This window comes from Papilio machaon, chromosome 27 (genome assembly GCF_912999745.1).
Source record: "Papilio machaon chromosome 27, ilPapMach1.1, whole genome shotgun sequence".
NCBI lineage: Eukaryota > Metazoa > Arthropoda > Insecta > Lepidoptera > Papilionidae > Papilio > Papilio machaon.
Window position 1 is genome coordinate 1,289,753 of NC_060012.1, and position 21,638 is coordinate 1,311,390.

Consider the following 21,638-nt stretch of genomic DNA (forward strand, 5'->3'; position numbering starts at 1 on the left):
AAATGATGTTTATAATCGAACCTCATCAATAACGGTTAACACTAGCTTTACTGCTATAATCTATAAAATGCATAAACTACCCTTAATTTTAGAACATACACTATTTTGGGTAATACAGCCTTGTTCAGTCCGTACTTATATTGACTTGGCAATTTCTTAAATAAAAATAATATGAAAAAACATGTATATAATTATTTAAACTTTCGTGAGACATAATAATTAATTAATTAAGAATGGCTTATTTCACGTATAATAGTCCAGTGACGGCACCGACTAGTTTCAGTCCGCGAAGTCCTCAAAATATACACTCGCGCTGAATATGGTCCGAAATTAGTCGGTGCCGTCAACAGACAATTATAAAACAGTTAAGCAGTTCTTAATTAATTAAAAATATATAAGTTAAATAGAATAAAATTCGAATTACAGTAGAAATCATTGAATGCATCGGTTAAAATGACATATCGGTTATAGCGAACAAAATAACGTAATTCATCGGCTGTAGGCCGCATAAAAACTGAATAATGTCGGTCTCTTCAAGATAATATAAGAAAGGGGCGTTCATAAATTACGTGAGGTGTTTTTTTGAAATTTCAGAGCCTCCCCCCCCCCCCCCCTTGGTGAGATTTTATTCAACCCCCTCCCCCATCTCACGAGAGTTTTCAAAATGTGGGTTTCTTACTAAACGCGTCAGATTATTATTGTAAAAAGAAAAGAAAATTTGCTTCGTGTTTTTATTTAAGCATGTACAATCCGGATTAAATGGACCAAAATAGTATAATTTTTTTTTGCTTCATTATTTTGCCACCCCTTAAACATCTCACGTATTTTATGAATGCCACCAAAATAATATAAAGAACTACGTAATTTAATCAAATCCATAATTAATAATAAAATAAACATCGCTAGCATCAAAACTGTCATAAATAGGAGGAAAGAAAAAAAATAAACAACCAAAAAAATAAAAATAAATGTTTATTGAACAAATATTAAATTAAAGATTACGAAGCAACACAAGTCCAGTATTTTTACAAGGGCATGAAATTAAACAAAAAAAATACAAATACATCAGTAAGTTTTATACAAGAATATACTTCTTTAATATAAGATATTATATTAAAGTTATAAAATATCAGTTATCTCTGTTCCATAGAGTTAAAACAAAGAGATTCAAATCAATTTTAGAATGGACATTACAAACATTTTCGTATAAACAAATAAACTTATCATCACTCCATCTAGTGCAGTGTTTCCCAAAGTGGGCGATAACGCCCCCTTGGAGGTGTTTGAACTAAGAGGGGGCGATAAGAGACCCAAAAAATGTGGGGGCATTGAAATTAATTAAAGTAATGAAATTGTGGTTTTTAAGTTTTAGGGCTGAATAAAAATTAGGGGCGCTCTGAAATATAATTGATGTTCAAAGGGGGCGGTGAAAGAAATAAGTTTGACAATCACTGGTCTAGTGGGATCGTGGTTAAGCGCTAGCTTTTTCAATATAAAAAAAACACATGTCACTTGACATATGTCAAATTAGATTTCTTACTTAAAGGCAACAAAGTCTTTATATTTTAGTAAAATGTCTCGTAATGTCCCATCTATTGTTATATATTGAAAGTCTTTGTTAAATCAATTAAATCAGAGATAAATACTAAACGTTGTAGTACAATATTTATTGACATTTTTTATCTTTTCAAAGTATTTGTGCAAAGAAAACTACAAAAAAAAGCTAATGATTATATTTTCTTAAGTTTTCTTTTATAAGATTAAAATATGTCCGACGACTTCATTAGCTGATGATAACTTTTTAAAAGTTTTTTATTGTCTGCATATTGTTACAGATTATAAAAGCGAGATAATTATTAACAAGCGCAAAAAAAAAACATTATTTGAGCGATAATTTCGAAATAATTCGATAATAAATATATAAAATAATTATTTATATTTTTCAAACTATTAAAATCTAAGCACTGATTATTGAAAAAGACACGGAAATATCAAAAATTGTGTACAGATAAAATGTAGATTTTTCGCGCCAAATTTTGAAATGTTGCCATTACAAAAAAATAATATTAAAATTATTTCTACTCTAGTGATATACAATTGACTAATTCTATTTGGAATAATTTGTTATATTTACAAAAAAAGAAAAGTAAGCCTTTTAAATACATAGAGAAAAAATTGTCTTTTTCGTAACATGTTTTTTTTTTAATTACCCATAAAGTTTGAAGACCAAACTCTTATTAATAATAATCACAATTATTTGGTTGTAAGATCTATAAAATAAATAAACAATAATTGTTACTAAATTAAAAAAAAATGCAAACAGTTTAAATACTAGATCTAGTAGCTCTAGAAATCAGAACTGGTGAATGCGAAATTAAACTAAAAAAAAAAATTAATTTTACACATCTATTTGTCATAATAGGGTTAATAAGTTTAGTCTTAAATCGACCCACAAATAGTCTATGGAAGATTCCTAAAGACTTAATGTAACGCCATTTTAAGTTACAACAAATAATTGTAACATTTCGTCATTTACAAGATGAATAATGCTATAAAATAAACTAGCTTTTATCCGCGACTCTGTCCGCGCGGAATAAAAAAAAATGCACACAAGATAAAAAAGTTCCTATGTCCGTCTCCTAGTTCTAAGCTACCTCCCCATCAATTTTCAGCTAAATCAGTTCGATCGATCTTGAGTTATATATAGTGTAACTAACACGACTTTCTTTATATATATAGATAGATTAATTTATACTTTTTTATACTCTTGTCTCCTTTTCTCACCTTACCATTATATCTTCCTTCTCTTGTAACGAAATTAAACATATAACATTTAAAAGTCCATTAATGTTCACAAACGGTTAGAGAATTTATTGAGAAATCTTAGGTTTCTGAGACATCTGTTAAAAAAACAGAGATATCATTTATATAGGGGATATCTCAGAAACCAACCATAAGTGAATGTTTTTTTTATTTTATAGCATTATCAACCTTATTCTTTAAGCTTTAAAGTTCATATTACAATATTATTGCTAACAATATAATGTTATGACGAAATACCAACGTATTGCTTCAGTACCGGAATGGTAATGGCAGTGAGAGGTTAAACTATAAACTATTAGTTCATTATTGGTTCTTTCACAGACTTACATTGATCGGGAAATCTCATACACATTCATACATCTACATACATCTTTTTAAATTCATTTCTTTACTGTTTATGAAGTTTATAATACACCTAGTTGGATTATAAATTGAATTTCCTAATTAAATCGACGGTGGATTTTTTGAAAAGCGCCTACCATAATCCTATCTGCAATATAAACTAAAAAAAAAACTGTTTTTTAACCACATTTCAATCGATTAGTGCAGTGTTTCCCAAAGTGGGCGATAACGCCCCCTTGGGGGCGTTTGAAACCTAGGAGGGGACGATAAGGGGCCCAAAAAATGGGGGGCATTGAAATTACTCGTAATTAAAGTAATGAAATTGTGGTTTTTAAGTTTTAGGGCTGAATAAAAATTAGGGGCGCTCTGAAATATAATTGATTTTCAAAGGGAGCGGTGAAAGAAATAAGTTTGGACTGGATTAGAGCATCTATTATCAAATAAAATTCAATCATTCAATAATCATACAACATTCCATACAACAAACATACATAAATAACACACAATTACATCTTTCCATACAATTTCATTGTCCTGCGTATATTTATATATTTTATGCGTACAGAAATAACAACACGAGCATCGTCTGTTTTTTCAAGTTTCCACAATCAGTTATATAATGGCCACTTAGGAATTCCCTTAGCGTAGTTTTAATATGAGTAATCTATACTAAGCAAACAAGTTATTTTGGAACTAAATTATCTTAAATTTATATCTTTTATTTCAGCATATATAATACTAGCTTATGCCCGCGACTTTGTTTGCATAGAATTAAATAAAGAGTGAAAAATATATAATGTATTTTTGGAGACTATGTTCTATATATGTTTCAAATGTTAATGTGTTGAAATGTTGTGGAGTTATTAAGTAAATATGTAAATTAAATATATCTCATGGAAACTAGACACATTTCCAGGATCATAGCTTATGTGTTCTTACAGACTTTTTACATCTATACCAAATTTCAACCATTCCGGAGATACATTCTAACAAACATCCATCCATACATCTAAACATTCTCATTTATAATATTAGTAAGATAATTAGTTGTTTTTAAATTTAAATTTTATTTCTTGTGTTGGTTTCTGATTTTTATTTTTGGTATTTTATTAATTTTGTATGTTTCAGATATTAGTTTTTTTATATATGTAAATTATTTTCCATAAAAAATTATATTTTATTCAAAACATTTTACTATTTGCGTATATTAATTCTTTTAAAATTATTAACTAAAATTTTCAAAATTATTTATGATATTGTTATTTTACACAAAAATAATAATAATATGGAAATTATCAGATGAATTTAAATGCGAGAATACATAATTAGTATTAAGTCAAAACATTATAATTATTATTATTTTACAACCTTTATTAAATTAAATTTCAAATTCATAATTTCACAAATTAAATCCAAATATAAAAAAATGGAAAATTAATTTTAAATTTGGAATACAATTTGAAAAAGAAAAATAGAATTTAAATAATAATTATTATTTCAAATATTGAATTCAATTTTGTAAAATTTGGAATTCGAAATTCAATTTTTTATCACAAAATAAAGTACTTCCAGTAAATATTTTCATACAACTGAAAGTTTTGTGTATGTTTGTGTATGTATTCCATACATTGTTTAGTATGAAGCCTCGTGTCCTGCAAGTATATACAGGTCGTTTCCATCATCACTGGATAATGTATTGTTTAATGTATGTGATTCTAACACCACAACTCTGAAATTTAACAATAATTATAATTTAAAAAAGAAACAGTTTTGTGAACCTTTTTTTTCGTGTGGAAATGCCTAACCCATACTTATTTGTCTGGGGAAGACAGACAAGTGACTTTGGAACTATATTTTGACATATAAAATTTTTATATATTGAAATTAAATTTAGACAATTGTATCCTAAACTATTAAATGAATACTAACGAGTGAGGTGTCATTAAATTGTCATTCATTATTCGAGTGTCATTTTGGCACATTTTTATTTTATTTATTTTTATAAGGTGACAATCATGGAAACGACAACTTTATTCGCTGAAATAACGAAGTGACCGCTGCAAGACAACCCCAATGAAGGTGAAAGTGACGGAGAAGTGTGTCCCCTCTTCCGACAAATACCTATCCAGTTCCCACCTTTCTAATAAGGAAAGAGTGGGAAAGGGAAAGAGAACTAAAATTAGGTCTCTCGCATGCACACTCATCAGACTGTAGTTGTAATGACTTCAACTTGAGGTCTGTCTTCTGTAAGGTCGAGGTATTTCACTGAGCGAGGACAATTCCTACAACTGTTGTTATTATTGCTGTCGTCTACAACTGTATTAGTGTACAATTTAACATATATAGTTATTTGTGTATGTTTTATTTTATAGAGGGAAAAAATGCCTTAGGGCATCATCAGACATGGGAGCTACATGCCTGGTGTCGGGCTCAAGCTTTTTTTTTATATAAAATCACATCTACAGACGCTTGGTCCGTACTCTTTTCTGCACAGGTTTTAGTTATCTTTTTTTTATTAATATCCCTGTGCTACATTGTTTGTTCCTCAGTAAGTTATATATATATTACTTATAAAGACATATAATTTAACTTAATTATATATATTTTTTTGGCTCAGGCTTATTGGTGTTCACCTAACCTAACATGAGTCCCGTTACCGACTAAAACAACCCTCTCTATGGACTTTTTTGGTACCCCTTCGAGACTACCTTCAGGTATTACTTCGGAGGGGTGGTCGTTATTTGTGTATGTGCGTGTATGTGTATGTGTGTGTACATGTGTGAGTATATTTATGTATTTTTGTGTATGTACATACTTGTCATGTCCGAGCAGGCGGTACGCTCGCGACAGGTCTGTGATCTCCTGAGTGACGTCAGCGTTACGCAGAGAGCGGCCCTGTACTCCATGTCGGTGGAAAGCCAGCACAGAGTCAGCCAGGCACACTGACATACATACATACAGGATCATACAATATCCGGTTACCATGGTAACATAATTAACTAAAAGAAAAAGTCTGTCAGGCAATATTCTAAAATGTGATATAATCTTGGATCTTGTACTAAAAATAAGTTTCATTTTATGCCAAACAGTCTCAACCTTATTTATTTATTTATTTATTCTTTAGCACTTTTATAAGTACAAGGAGGACTTAATGCCTAAAGGCATTCTCTACCAGTCATCCGGTATATGAGAGGAAAGTATAATTATGTGCAGGGCAGATATGAATTGAAGATACTATTTTACTAATACAATATTATGTAATACAGTAATATATTAGAAATAAATAAGTATAAATAAAATATTGTATATAATATTAATAAAACATTGTACATGTAGAAGAAAAAGAATAAGATAAATAAAAACTCTAGATTAATAAGTACAATAATAAGCGATAACAGCGAGAAGGCTACTTATGAATGGAGTCTCATAACATAATGATGCCGAATCAGACGCTTGAAAATAATTTTGGAGGAGGCTCTTTTAATGTTAGGTGAAAGATCGTTCCACAGTCTAACAGCTGTCACAGAGAAGGATTTATCCAAGAAGGACGAGTGATGAATAGGCGCGGATAGTGAGAGATTATCAGAGGACCGAAGAGAAAGCTCGTGATTTTCACACAGAAATTTGAAGAAGTCTTTTAAATAAGTGGGGTAATTTGTATCATTTAATACTGAGTAAAGAGTGCAGAGAATACGAACGTTCCTACGTTCTCTGATGGGCAGCCATTTTAGTTTTGATCGGAAATCCGACACATGATCGAACTTGCGAAGACCATAAATGTATCGTATGCAGTTATTAAGTAGTCTATCCAGCTTATTCAGTAAGTCGGTATTTAGATCAATAAAACAAACGTCGGCATAATCAATAATGGGAAGAAGAAGGGAATTTACTAAAGTAAGCTTTGTTTTGACGGGGAGGAAGTGTTTAAATCGGATGATAGAATGGAGAGATGCATAGAATTTGCGACAAATTTCTTTGACATGGGCTGACCATCGCAGCTCGGAGTCAATAATGACACCCAGATCCTTGACTGTGCTCGTAAACGGGATGACACAACCGTTGAGTGAAAGGGACGGGATGTCATCAGTAATGATTTTAGTTAACTGGCGGGAACTACCTATAATGATTGCTTGGCATTTGTGTGGGTTAATTACGATGCCGTATGCTTCAGACCACTTTTGGAGACGAGATAGATCATTATTCAGTGATAGTATAGCAGAATTTAGATCATTGACTGATGCAGCACTATATAATTGCAGGTCATCGGCATACATGTGGTAATTACTTTTGAGATGAGGGGAAAGCAGATTTATAAAGAGAGAAAAAAGGAGAGGGGACAGTAATCCGCCCTGGGGGACGCCCGTGTCCACTTCAAGCCAGTCGGATATAGTCTGACCACATCGAACAGCTTGACTGCGACCACGCAGATATGAACTGAACCAGTCAATGGAGAAGGGAGAGAAATACAGCTGGCTTAAAAGAGCTAGAAGGAGATCGTGGTCGACAGCATTGAAGGCGCTACTGAAATCAACAAGGACAAGCACTGTTATCATTTTAAGTTCCATGTTGGAACGAATATCCTCAGTAATTTTTAATAAAGCTGTTGTAGTACTGTGACCTTTGCGGAAACCGGACTGGAAGGGATTAAACACTTTGGCATTAGTGAGGAAATCATTGATTTGAGTGAGGGCAACTGATTCTATGATTTTGGAAAGAAAGGGCAGAATTGATATAGGTCTGTACTCGCTAGGTAGAATGGGGTTAGGTGTTTTAGGGAGTGGTATCACATGGGCTTTACGCCATAGTGCTGGAAAGGTACCAGACGTGAGGGAGAAATTTACGATATGTGTGATGATAGGTAGTACTTGGTCAATAATGTGCATCAACATGACGCGTCCAATGTCGTCGCATCCCACAGCTTTGGTTTTTAGGGAGTTAAATACTTTTCTGATACAGTCTTCACTAGCTGGCGCAAAATAGAAAGGAGTCGAAATCTTATGATCTGAGTCTTATTAAACTTGATCCTAATTAAAAAAAAAACTTGAGAGGTGTGTTGGGACACCCGGATGGAACGAAGTTCCTTTCTATTAATTAGTGAAGGAACCAATGTTTATTCTATGAATAAAAAACTTAAGTCTTCACAAGAAGTACATTTTATTTCTATGAATTTTCGTTATATATTGTCACGTCGTTGCCATGGTGAAGTAGCGCTCATTCGTCGTTAACATACTTACTATAGCAAAAAGTGTCGTGACAACTTTTCGTAAGAATTTTTCCGTCTAGCCCCCTTTCATAACGCGCGATAAGAAACTTCGTTCCAAAAACCCTTTCACTGCTGACTGTATTGTATCTTAAACTTTCCGGTATCAATTTAAGATCACTTTATCCATAAAGTTACTTCAACCCTTCAGTTGCTGGTATCTCCTATTGTAAAGAAGTTTGTATGACAGTGTATGACTCACGTATGGTCTCGATGTGGAAGTCGAACTGTATCCTGGAGACGAGCTTGGTGCGTCTGCGCTCTGCTAATGCTGTAGGTAACGCCGGAATTATATCCACCATGTTCTCGTGACATACCAACACCTAAATTTATAATAAAGTTATAAATAATAAAAAAATATATATTATAAAGTGACAAAGGAATTCGCCGAAATGGCGTAGCGACCTGTCCATAGACATTCTCAATTACAGATGCCTACTCTCAATTGACGAAGGAGACGCACAAAAAAGAGAATATTTAACCTTCCTATGCATCTCCTCTTCCATCAAATCCACTTCCTCTTCCCATACTTTCCTTATAAAAAAGGGGTGGGAAGAGAAAGAGAACTAAAATGAGTCCTCCATCAGCACACTCATCAGACTGTAGTTGGAATTACTTTCACTTGAGGTCTGTCTTCTGTAAGGTCGTGGTATTTCACTGAGCGAGGACAATTCGTGCAACTGATGTTGTTGCTGACGTCTACTAAAAAACTGGATGAATACCCCCCCCCCCCAAACTTGTTGTATGAACTCACAGCATCTTTGTTGAGTTGATGCACTGCTTTGAGTGTGTGAAGACGTTCAGGTCGAGGTATGACAGTGTTGGAACCTCCCGCACAAGAGTCCAGCTCGTCTGAGTGGAACCAAGTCGCACCTAACATATATAATAGTTAATTATATCTAAAATATTAGGTTATGTATGTATATTAACTATAATAGACTCAACAATTCACTTAGAATTGAGCTGTAACTCAACAACTTGACAACTCACCGATCAATACTAATATTATAAATGCGAATGTTTAGATCAGTGTTTCCCAAAGTGGGCGATAACGCCCCCTTAGGGGCGTTTGGAACCTAGGAGGAGGCGATAAGGGGCCCAAAAAATGGGGGCATTGAAATTAATTAAAGTAATGAAATTGTGGTTTTTAAGTTTTAGGGCTGAATAAAAATTAGGGGAGCTCTGAAATAAAATTGATTTTCAAAGGGGGCGGTGAAAGAAATAAGTTTGACAATCACTGGTTTAGATGGATGTTTGTTTGTAGGTATCTCCAGAACGGTTCAACGGATCTTGATGAAATTTGACATAGATGTAGAAAATAGTCTGGAAAGACACATATACTACTTGTTTTTTTTAATTCCGCACAAACGGAGTCGCGGGCGACAGCTAGTGTAATATAACAATTAGAGTTGAACTCAGAATAGATTCCCTGAATTGGTTAAAACATGCGAACCATGATCTGATCTCCATTAAGTCAACTAAAGCATTTATAACTGTGTTTTAACTCAGTACCACCGCCATCTAGCGGCGTCTTTTGTAATGTGTTTGTTAATACAAATAATTAGGCAAAATTTTATGTTCAGGAAACGTTTACACCTTACTTTAGAATATAGTTTACTTACCAGAGTTAATATTAATAAGGTTAAGTCTCAGCGGTTTCCTGGTGGCGCCGACACATAACAGAGGGTACTCCAATTCTGGAGTTATTATCAACTCAAAGGCAGACAATGGTGTGGGTAGAACACATTCTATGTTCTGTAAAATAATTAATTATAAAGAATTTTTTTACACTATATCAAACATAAAATATGATTCAAAGTTATATAAAAGTTTCATTAGAAATTACTTAAAATCAAGTATGAATAGTTACGATTTGAATTACAAAAAAGTAGTTAGTTATTACTAACTACTTTTTTGTAATTCATTGTGTACTAGTTAATACTATATATTTATAGTTTTTAAGCGTAATAATTCCTAATAATATAAAACTGCCTCAGACACTACAAAACTACTCTCTCGACAATAGAAAACTACTCCCCCCGACAATAGAAAACTACTCCCCCAGACAATACAAAACTACTCCCCCGACAATAGAAAACTACTCCCCCGACAATAGAAACTACTCCCCCTACAATAGAAAACAACTCCCCCCGACAATAGAAAACTACTCCCCCAGACAATACAAAACTACTCCCCCAGACAATACAAAACTACTCCCCCGACAATAGAAAACTACTCCCCCAGACAATACAAAACCACTCCCCCGGCAATACAAAACTACTCCCCCGGCAATATAAAACTACTCCCCCGGCAATACAAAACTACTCCCCCGGCAATACAAAACTACTCCCCCGGCAATATAAAACTACTTCCCCGGCAATATAAAACTACTCCCCCGGCAATAGAAAACTACTTCCCCAGACAATATAAAACTACTCTTCCGGCAATACCAAACTACTCCCCACAGCTTACCTTGAGCAGCATGAACTTCCTGAGCGGGTCATACCACTGCATGAGGAAGAGGCCGGCGGGCGTCGCTCCGCACAGGTACTTGTACCCATTGTATGGATTGCGGGCAACCGCACACCGCATGCAACCTTCATACATACATACATACATACATACAAGGTGTTCCATCTTACTAATATTATAAATGCGAATGTTTAGATGTTAGAAGGTATCTCCGGAACGGCAGAACGGATGTTGATGAAATTTGGCACAGATGTAGAACATAGTTTGGAAGAACACATAGGCTTATTAAGTTTTTTTTTCAATTCCGCACGGACGGAGTTGCGAGCGACAGCTTGTATGTATAATAAATCAATTTAAATTAATGTCATGTATATTGTATCTGAAAAAAGGCTATATTATTATTATTATATACCTCTAGTGTCAGGCACACGTGTAGTGAGCGCAAATCGTCTCGGTAGCAATCTCGGTGGTAACACTCTCAGAGAACGTCCGCCTCGGGCACTACCGATCAGAGCAAGTAGCTCATGTCGGTACAGTGATGGTGTTTTACCTGGAACATACAGTTCATTTATCTGGTAGTTGTAGTAAAAGATTATGGTTTGAGGGGATTTGACCGCATTTGGGGGGCTTAGACTGTTGTATTGAACTATAAAAGTATATTTTTTTGAGATTTTTTGAGGAGAGGTAGAGGAGTCATTAACTTACTTACATCATATTTTAAAACTATACATAACAGCCTTTTATTCCACAACAGGCAAAAATCTCTTAAATGCATAAAAGCTTAATACTTAAATTAAGTTTCATACAAGGTCTTTGCAAGGCGACATTACGAAAAAGATATTGAATACATTTAATTTTTATAACTAACCAGAGAGCGACATGAGAACATCTTTGATGACGTGCATCCAGATCGTCCTCCTCGGACAGAGCTGATCCATGGCGGTCTCGTGCAATTCGTTCAGGTTCAACGTGTAGATACCCTCTTCAGCGCCTACGGGAAATATCATAGCAATATAAACTTACTTGTCACAAGCGCCTGACAGAAAAGTCATAGCAATATACACTTACTGCAACAATACTATTATGTTACAAAAACATATTGTTGGCTTTTTTTTTTACAACGAAACAGATGAGATTTTATTATTTAATAATTCACCTATCAATATATGCTGGTCCCTCGTGTCAGGATGTATCCAAGATGCAGTGCAGTTTATTCTGAGAGGACATCCATTGAACACCTAAAATAATACGATAAATATTTTAGTATAACATACATAGATACATACAGTCGAGGTAATAATCTTGTTACCTTAGAGAAGCACGCCCCCATGTGTACTTTGGGGGTGGGCGGCAGGCCGTTGGGGGCGGGGCGCGGCGGCGTGCGCGTGCGCCGCGACCTCGCGCGCCTTGGGGGCACCGGCGGCACTGACACACTGCCCGCTATACCACAGATACGATTGCGAACGATATTTATATAAATACATACTAATGGAGAGAAAAACTGTATTTTACTCATTATAGATGTCAGCATGATAAAGAGTAAGTAGCACTTAACCACAGATATACAAAAACACTTTATTTTATATACAAATTTCACTGAAAAAATATGTATTTTTTTTAGATACTTTATAAATTGTAATAAAAAAAGAAAAAAGGAATATTTTTTAAATCGCTAGAATGACGTATGAAAAAATTGGCAGAACGTATCTCCAGAACGGCTTTACGGATCTCGGTGAAATTTGGCACAGATGTAGAACATAGTCTGAAAGAGTCCATAGGCAAGGTACTTATTATTTAATACCGAGCGGACGAATGTAGAGAATTAATTACCTTCACCGTCAACTTTAGCTTTATCTCTCTGACTATCGGATAAACTTCGTTGTCGTTGACTGATCTTCATTTCTTCATCAGTCACCTCTTTTCCATCTCTCACTTCTTCAGCCAACTTGAATATCTCATCTACTGAAGAAGTCTTTCTCTTTTCCAACTCACATTGACAGAATTGACTTAAATCGATACCGGCCGTCACCGTATCCGAATTGTGTCTATTATGTCTCTTTCTGTGTTCGTAACTCTTCTCATCCATGTTCATACTGATATCAATCTTCCTACATAAATCTTCATCAGACGTTGTCCCGTTCTCTAATTTATCAGTATCCGAAATTCTTAGTCGATTAGCGATTTGTAACGCTCTGAAATTGGATACCGATATCTTTTGCTTCTTACAACTATCACAGTAAACGATACCCGATTCTTGGTTCTGATTAGAACAATTTCTATAATAACTTAGTATATCTCCATTAGAATTGCACGCGTCACAGGAACATTTTGAAGCGACCGATCTTTGTAAATCGCTTAATGTGTTATTATCCCTCGTTTCTGGTTTCGGACATTGTCCGCATTCGCAATTTGCGTTCCTAACTTGTGGGGATTCTATGTTCAGATCATTTTCCGGTTGATCTGCGAACATTATTTCTGTTTCACCCATTTTCCTACATAATGGATCGTCTATAGATATGCGGGAAGCGGTTATGGGACTTTGAAAGTTTGATGCTAAACTTTGATATATATTTGTTGTTGAACTGTTTAGGTAATTCTGCTTTAATTGTATACATTGTGTTAAATGTTGATCGTGTATAGATAATGCAGAGTTGCCCTGCGCCATGTTTGCTGTCTCCGCTGTCAATGGTAGTGTTGCCCTGTGGAAATAATAATGTTACCGATTTTGGTAGTTTTTTTCGTGTAAGCGTTGAATGCAGTGCGGTTAGGATTTTTCGTAAGCTCAGGTTGTGCTGTTAGACACAAAAAATGGAATGTGGTTTTATTTGTATAAATAATTATTTTTTTTTTAATTTTTGTTTATAGTTTTTAATTTAAATAACAAGTGGTGCTGGTGGGATATTTTTATCAAATTGTGAGAGGTAAAAACATTAAAAAAAATTAAGTCTTTTTTTAATTTTGGATTTTTTTTCATTTGAAGATCTTATTTATATTATGACAAATATTTATTATATGGCTCACAAAATAGCAACCGACTTCCCTTAGATATAACCTCAAATGTCATGCAAATGCTAAAAATAACTTTTTAATTTACATGTTCCGATTTACTATTACAACGTAATCAAGCAAATACTTTTAAAGCTTAAAGCACTATCTAATATGACTATAAATTATATCAAAACACATATTTGTAAAATTACACTCAACACGTTAAATGCCATATTAAATTTCACGTACTAAAGTGAACTGGCATTCAATGTGTTAATAACTAATTTGATATAATTAAAAGTCATAATTCTTAACTATTATTGAAAAAAAAAATATGTTCGTAATAAATATAGTTCGAAATAAAATCAAGTAACATATAAACGAGATTCAACTATCTCTTTCTTTCTTAAGCAAATAGATATATGAAAAAGCAGTACAACTATCTACATATATGTTAACCTAATACTATTTTATTTTAATCTGTCGTTTCTATTTACGTCTACAGATGATAATATTTAAAATATATACTAAATGTATTACATAAACTCGTTTATATACATATATATAGATACTTAATGTTACTTCGAACTTTTACAACTATAGGTTTTTGAAATTCAACACATAAGCTTTGAAAACAAATGTTCCCATAGTTGACGGTAATCAAAAAATTCGCTATATAATGAAAACGTTAAGGGAAGTAAAATTGTAGAATATAAACTAGCTGTCGCCCGCGACTCCGTCCGCGCGCAGTTAAAAAAAAAACTTAATAGGGTTATGAAAAATAGATGTTGGTCGATTCTAAGACCTACTGAATATGCTCACAAAATTTCATGAGAATCGGTCAAGCCGTTTCGGAGGAGTTCAAGTTCGAACCCTGTGATACGAGAATTTTATATATAAGATTTAATTAAATGAACAACGGTCACATAGTTATTTAAATGATATCACGTGACAATTTGTTCGTTTCTCAATTCTTCCATTAAACACGTGAAAATCGGAATAGATTCCTTAAAATCACGGAATATCACAAGGAGGGACGGACGGTATAATAAAATATCACGTGTATATATTTTCTGATGGATTACGTAAATTAAATCTTAATTAATATTATAAATGCGAATGTTTAGATGAATGGATATTTGTTAGAAGGTATCTCTAGAGCCGTTCTTGATGAAATTTGGCACAGAAATAGATCATAGTCTGGAAGAACACATAGGCTACTTATTAAGTTTTTTTTTAATTCCGCGCGGACGGAGTCGCGGTTTAAAGCTAGTTAATTACATTTTGAAAATTTAATTATCACTTTATACTAAGAAAATACACATGATTTTAGATAAAGGGGGTGTCTAAAAATTGTGCCATATCATAAAAGGGGATGTAGGTCAAAAAGTTCTTAAAAACATCATGTGATTAAATGACGACCCCTAAATGTAGGAATTAAATGTAAAACTTTGAAAGCTTACTTTCAAGTAACATTTTTGAATTCACAAACTTTACTAGTTACTTATATATGTAACATTTGTTTGCAAAGATTAAAGTGTTGATCTAATATGAAGAATACAATCACCAAACAATGAATTCATTCATGCAGTGTAAAACCTCCGCGTTTACCTGAGCATTAACTCTTCGTCAATGTATTGCAAGAGGCTCCTAAAACAAAAGAGACATCTTACAGACATGTGCCGGCGATGCGCCGTTATCAACTCTATTCGTATGTACGTATGGTCTAAAGTTGATTGACAAGACTATATACAGGATGTTTGTTTTTAAAAAAAAATCGTTAACGTAAAAAAGAAAATAATAAAAAGTTAAGAATTATTATATTAAAAAATATGTTATAAGATATTAATAAAAAATACTTAATGTGGATTTAACAAGCTCTAGTTGATAGATAGATTCTAAACAATATTAAATATATTTGCGATGTAAGAAATATATAAGCTGATAAGAGTAAGAGAGACGGATAGAGCGAGGGAGACACATTTAATTTTGTAAGTGAAACAAAGCAGTTAAGTCGAAGCAATTATGTTTATTTTTACGTATTTTAACATTTGAAGTTTCGATGTTAATTTAGTAACATCTATCAGATAATTAAGATTACTTGATTTATTTTATTTTATCAACAAAAATATTGTAAATTTTTCAGGTTATCTTAAGAATTAAAAACATAACAATTATTATTGACTTAAAAGATCATCGTAACTTGACAAAATTAAAATTAAAAACAAATAAAAACTATCACAGCTTTCTAGTTTTTTTTTCACAATTTTAAACCATACTTTTATGTGCAATGAGAATGATGGACAGATAAAAAAGCTTACACATCTATTCCCGCCATTTTGTACACTTACCTGACATTTAGGCGGGAAAGTTTGACATGTGTCTGAATGTGTTTTCTAAATTGAATATAATATTTAAAAATCCACTATTAATAAAAAATCTATTGATTAATTATTATGAAGGATAATTTCACTATTTAACAGAAAAAACTAGACTATTTGCTGTTCACAAAATTATTTACATTATGTAGTTTTTATGAAAACTATTTTATTTACAGTGAAAATATTGTCAAAATTCATTTCTTAAGTTAGGCTTACATAAATCAATAAAATGATTATTTATTATAATGAAGTAACCCAAAGGAAAGTACTACAACCTTGAAAATCAAATTTTAAAAATTTCGATTTCTAGTAGCATCGTTTTTTGTTTCTTAATAACGGATCATTCAATAATGAGAAATTTCAAATATCCCATTAAATTTATTACAACTATTTTTTTTTTCACAGTAACAAGACGGTGTGCAGAACTGAGCGAAATTGTAGTCCGTAATATCTGCCTACCCCTGCTATGCGCATAAGTCATATTGTTTTTAGACCCCATGTGGCAGTGTCATGTAAGCCAATGGCGTTAAGCCATGTCCATGCATTCCGTGATAACTATACTAATGTATAGTGCATTCTCTTCACACAACAACATCGCCTATTGCCGCATTTTGAATTATTGCAAGTCTAAAAAAACTAAAACAATTGGCATGTGAAATTATTCAAACTTTCGTGAGACATTATCATTAAACTAATATACGAACGGCTAAAACACTCACGTACATATGTCCGGTGTCGGCACCGACTAGTTTCGAGCCCACTGTGCAATCAAGTGATCAACGGGCCGCGTCCGCGAATTAATCAGTCCCACTCACCCTGATGAATTGCCCCCAATGGGCTCAAAACTAGTCGGTGCCGACACCGGACATATGTGAGTGTTTTAACCGTATATTAGTTTAATTGGCCTATCCTTGGAAGTTGCCATGGGATCTTTTAAGACGTGTAACTTTTTCGTCTGATGGATCGAAATGTGTAAAGTGCGACAAACTAATTTCATACACTGTACCCAAAGATTATAAATAGACTGGCTATAAGAAGTAGTATTTTGTGCCTATTTGAACTAGTAATATAGAAAGTATTAACTATCACGTAACATCAACAGGTGCGTTTAAATCGGAACGAAGTAATAGCCGTAATTTCCAAGCAATCGCCTATCTATTTATTGAGATCAGTGACTAGACCTAAGTAAAACAACAATAGCACATTAGCGCCCCCATTGCCAATGTCAAAAAGCACCTCAAGATCCACATACTGTGGCTGTCTTGTCATTTTCTACGCCTGATAGTATGAAGTATATTAGGATTTTTTTTAATTAGATTTGCAATAATTCTTATAGCGAAGTAATAAAAAATTACGTAACAAAGATCAAAATAAAAACTGCCTTCACACACATCAACGAACAGATACAAAAAAAAACACCCATTAATATGTTAGAAATCAAAAGAAAATCCGCAAAACCATAGATAATTAGGACATCAAAGGTAGAAAAAGAAAACTTTAAATTAAAAAAAAAATACCTTAAACTCATTCTCAATATATCATCACCAGTGATCACCCGACACCACTTGCTATAAAATAATAATATACAGAAAAAAAAATATAAATAAATAATGACAGATCATAGATCAGTGATTTTCAATCTATGGATTGCGACCCCCAAACGAAAAAACTTGAAAAATAAATAATTTTTTTGTCATCTATTAGTGTACAAAGCAGTTAAGGCGAAAAATACATCAATAGACTATTTATTGTCCCATTTGTTTTGGGGGGTCTCTAACATGGTTTGGGGGGTCGTGTTAAAGATTGATAACCACTGTAATAGAGTATAGACAATAAGAAGCGATAGATAACAAACATATCATCACTTACTTCTCGCTCGATGGCATCGTATCTGTGGACAGATCTTGCAATTCCTGTGACAGGGGGTTGTGTTTCGGACAACTCATGAGAGAGGCTACGCTCCAATCGTCGCTTGTTTGTCTATGGAATTCCGCTGCGAGGAAATAATAACGATGATTGAAACTTTTAAGTAGTGGTAATTATATAGAAAATTTATTTACTTTGAAAGTTATTGGAACATCGAAGGACCAATTATTTTTTTTTAAAAGGAAACATAGTATGTAAGTATGAAATACCATGCTTGATTAGAAGCAATAAAAATACAAAGGAATGGCGATGGGTACAACTATTTTAGACAGTATCTTACAACAAAATTTTGTAAGTTTGAATAAAATAGTATAGATTTAGAGCAGGGATTCCCAAAGGGGTCTATATTGAACTTAAAGCATTGTTAATTCTCACTCTGTCTTCTTCTATTGACCTAAGTCACAATGAAAAATAAAAATAATAATTGATCTTAAAAGTAGGTAATTTGGTCATGGGGGGTCTGTAGTAACAGTTCATTTTGGAAAAGGGGGTCACTTGTCCAAAATAGTTTGGGGATCCCTGATTTAGACCATTTATATCTTATCTTACCAATATTACAAATGAGAAAGTTTAGATGGATAAATGGATGGATGTATGTTTGAAGGTATGTCCGGAACGGTTGAACGGATCTTGATGAAATTTGGCACAGATATAGAACATACTCTGGAAGGACACATAGATTATTTATTAAGTTTTTTTTTTAATACAGCGCGGGCGGAGTTGCGGGCAAAAGTTAGTTACTTTAATAATTATTTATAAGCATATTTAAGCTAAAAAAAAAAACATTTACTAACTTTGTTAATTTATATAAAAACATTATGAACTGACAAACTAACAAATAACTAAATATAAAACTAGAATTTCTGTAACACTTACCATTTCGTTTGACAGTATCACCATCACAACTTCTGCTAACATCAGCGCTGAAATTGATCACTTGTGGCATAGACCTCAATCCCATTTCATCATCTTCATCCAAATCCACCACCGGTGAATCATCATACACCCTTCTATCTGGGGGCACTTCACCCAGTAACCTTGGGTTTGGTATTTCATCGAGCAATGATGTAGGTCTTGACACACGGGTGACAGGTTTTAGGGCTCTTGTTGGAGCCCTATCGGCTAGACTTCGAGGTCTCGAGGGCGCAGCGCCCGGTATATCAGGCTCCCCTAACACTCTTCGACCTCGGCCGGTGTGTTTTGATGCTATACGTTGTGGTACGTTTGAAATTGCCTGAAAATAATAAATATAAAATATAAATGTAGATTTTATAAGTGAAAATTAATTTAGTCGAAATTTCATTTTTATTGCATAATTGCTGCTATAATTTCAGCAGGCGCTATTTATATTCTAGCTACTTTTGCCGCGATATTATTAGCAGGCGCTATTTATTTCCTACTTAAAATAACAAAAGGTAAATGAAGATTTTTTTGTTGTGACCGGTAAAGTTACTATAAGCTCTCACCCCGTCCTCGTCCAGCTCCTGACTGCTGCAATGGCTGGGTGGGTTGGAGTACTTCTGCAGCAGCTCTATCGCCAACCGCTTGCTCATCTCTTGCTGGAAGAACGAGTGCTGCGGAAAGACAACAAAACATTGTTTTCCTACTTCATGCATTAAGAACTCTTTTTTTAGAGAGTAAAGGTAACTTGTTAAGCTCATCATAATTATGTACTTTCGCAAAAAAAAAACGGTTTACACTAACTTGCAGAAGTTTGTCAGCGGTGGGTCTTTTCTTGGGGTTCTTGGTGAGTGCGAGCTTGAGGAAGGCGTGGAAGACCTGGGACCAGCGCTCACGCTCCTTCAACTGCGGCGGCTTGAAGCCAGACTTCGACATCAGGAAGAGAACCCGCATCGGATGCAGTTCGAACATCGGTGGCTGGAGTTCTGCCAGTTCTGGAATAAGGAGTATTTACCAGAAGTCAGATAATGCAATATAAACAAACTTTACAAGACTCATTAATATTAATATCTTACCGATGGCAGTTATCCCACAAGCCCAGATATCGCACAGCTGGTTATAACCACCCTTCCTTTCAACAGCAGCCACCTGAAAATACAATCAATTATCACCATTTCGTTGTTTTATCCCATTATTTATATGTTGAAAATGTAAGACATAGTCTTACCTCAGGTGCCATCCAATATGGCGTCCCAATAAAGGACTTTCTTTTATTAATAGTGGCTGTAATCTGAGCTGACACTCCAAAATCCGCTAGTTTCACATCTCCACATTCAGTCAACAGTATATTAGCACCTTTAATATCTCTGAAATGATATCAAATTAAACATTACATATATATTTTCTAACCACGATATATTTGCAATGGATGGACAATAGAAATTGAAGACAACAATAATAGGGTAGACAGAATCCATGGACTTCAATTTGACGCGGTTCCTCTGTCTTTTCTTCCACATTCATACATCTACGTATCTAGAAAACACATGGCAATATTGATCGACAGAGATGAAACGCCCTGAAAATGATCACACTTTCCATGTTTGTCACACGGCTTAACTCACGTGTGATCGTCCGGTGACGGCACCGATTAGTTTCGGTCCCATCGGGGGTTCATCAGGGCGAGTGTTTATTTTGAGGACGCGTCTAGTACTCTACTAGTACTAAACTAGTCGGTGCCGTCACTGGACGATCACACGTGAGTTAAGCTGTGCTTAATTAATTTATTGTTTGTCACACTATTTGATAAATAAGTATTTGATGACTAGATCAAACATATTTGACCGCTTTCCGGACGTTCTGCATTGAAATTTATAAACTTAAATTATTACATAAATATATTAAAGGCTCAAGGTTATCTGTGCGCTGTGCAGTACCCTCCCCACAATTCTTCACCTCTTTAACAATACTGTGATGTAGCGACTCTTACGATGTTCCGAGCTACAAAGATATTTGAAAATCTACATACCTATGCATCTTGCCCATGCTGTGTAAATATGAGAGGCCGGTGAGGGTCTCCCGGCACATGTAAGCTATCTGCAGCTCCGTCAGCGGGCCCGTAACGTGGTAGATGTCCTGGAATGATCACACGTTCAAGTGCAATATATATTAGGTCCTTACATATGAAATTGGTGTTTTTCGTACTGGCCACTTTAATCACGAATTTCTCCTCTTTGGTAAGGAATTCCAAATTCAAATTTGTACAGCTATAGACTCATGTATTTGTGGTTCGATGACCGTCATTTATTTGTTTTTTTTCTTCTGTTTTTTTCTGTTTGCGTCACTCATTTTACAAAATGGAAAACTTAAAATATCGCATTATTTACGAGTACGAGTTCCACCGTGGCACTAGTGCTGCGGAAACGACTCGAAGGGTGAATGATGTGTATGGCGGTCGTGTTGCAAAAGAAAACACAGTTCGTTTTTGGTTCCAACGTTTTCGTTCTGGAAATTTCGATCTGCAGAACAAGCCCCGTGGACGGCCT

At 34.2% G+C, this 21,638-nt stretch overlaps 1 protein-coding gene across 2 annotated transcripts in view; it reads right to left on the reverse strand.

The window, feature by feature from the left end:
- Window positions 1–4,740: 4,740 nt before the first annotated feature.
- Window positions 4,741–21,638, reverse strand: part of LOC106708078 (mitogen-activated protein kinase kinase kinase kinase 5) — a 36,893-nt gene continuing 19,995 nt past the window's right edge. The window contains exons 3-21 of one of the 2 annotated variants that reach the window (XM_045684742.1): window positions 21,122–21,228; window positions 20,321–20,459; window positions 20,169–20,241; window positions 19,897–20,087; window positions 19,659–19,766; window positions 19,069–19,426; window positions 18,136–18,259; window positions 15,497–15,535; window positions 12,728–13,596; window positions 12,207–12,337; window positions 12,054–12,135; window positions 11,766–11,888; window positions 11,310–11,447; window positions 10,898–11,022; window positions 10,048–10,180; window positions 9,180–9,298; window positions 8,628–8,748; window positions 5,981–6,107; window positions 4,741–4,894 (exon numbers count right to left, since the gene is read on the reverse strand). In XM_045684742.1, the coding sequence (XP_045540698.1) occupies window positions 4,798–4,894; window positions 5,981–6,107; window positions 8,628–8,748; window positions 9,180–9,298; window positions 10,048–10,180; window positions 10,898–11,022; window positions 11,310–11,447; window positions 11,766–11,888; window positions 12,054–12,135; window positions 12,207–12,337; window positions 12,728–13,596; window positions 15,497–15,535; window positions 18,136–18,259; window positions 19,069–19,426; window positions 19,659–19,766; window positions 19,897–20,087; window positions 20,169–20,241; window positions 20,321–20,459; window positions 21,122–21,228 (3,204 nt within the window). In that variant the 3' untranslated portion in view covers window positions 4,741–4,797. The remainder of the gene's footprint in view (window positions 4,895–5,980; window positions 6,108–8,627; window positions 8,749–9,179; window positions 9,299–10,047; window positions 10,181–10,897; window positions 11,023–11,309; window positions 11,448–11,765; window positions 11,889–12,053; window positions 12,136–12,206; window positions 12,338–12,727; window positions 13,597–15,496; window positions 15,536–18,135; window positions 18,260–19,068; window positions 19,427–19,658; window positions 19,767–19,896; window positions 20,088–20,168; window positions 20,242–20,320; window positions 20,460–21,121; window positions 21,229–21,638) is intronic. The other variant, XM_045684743.1, reaches the window with a different exon arrangement.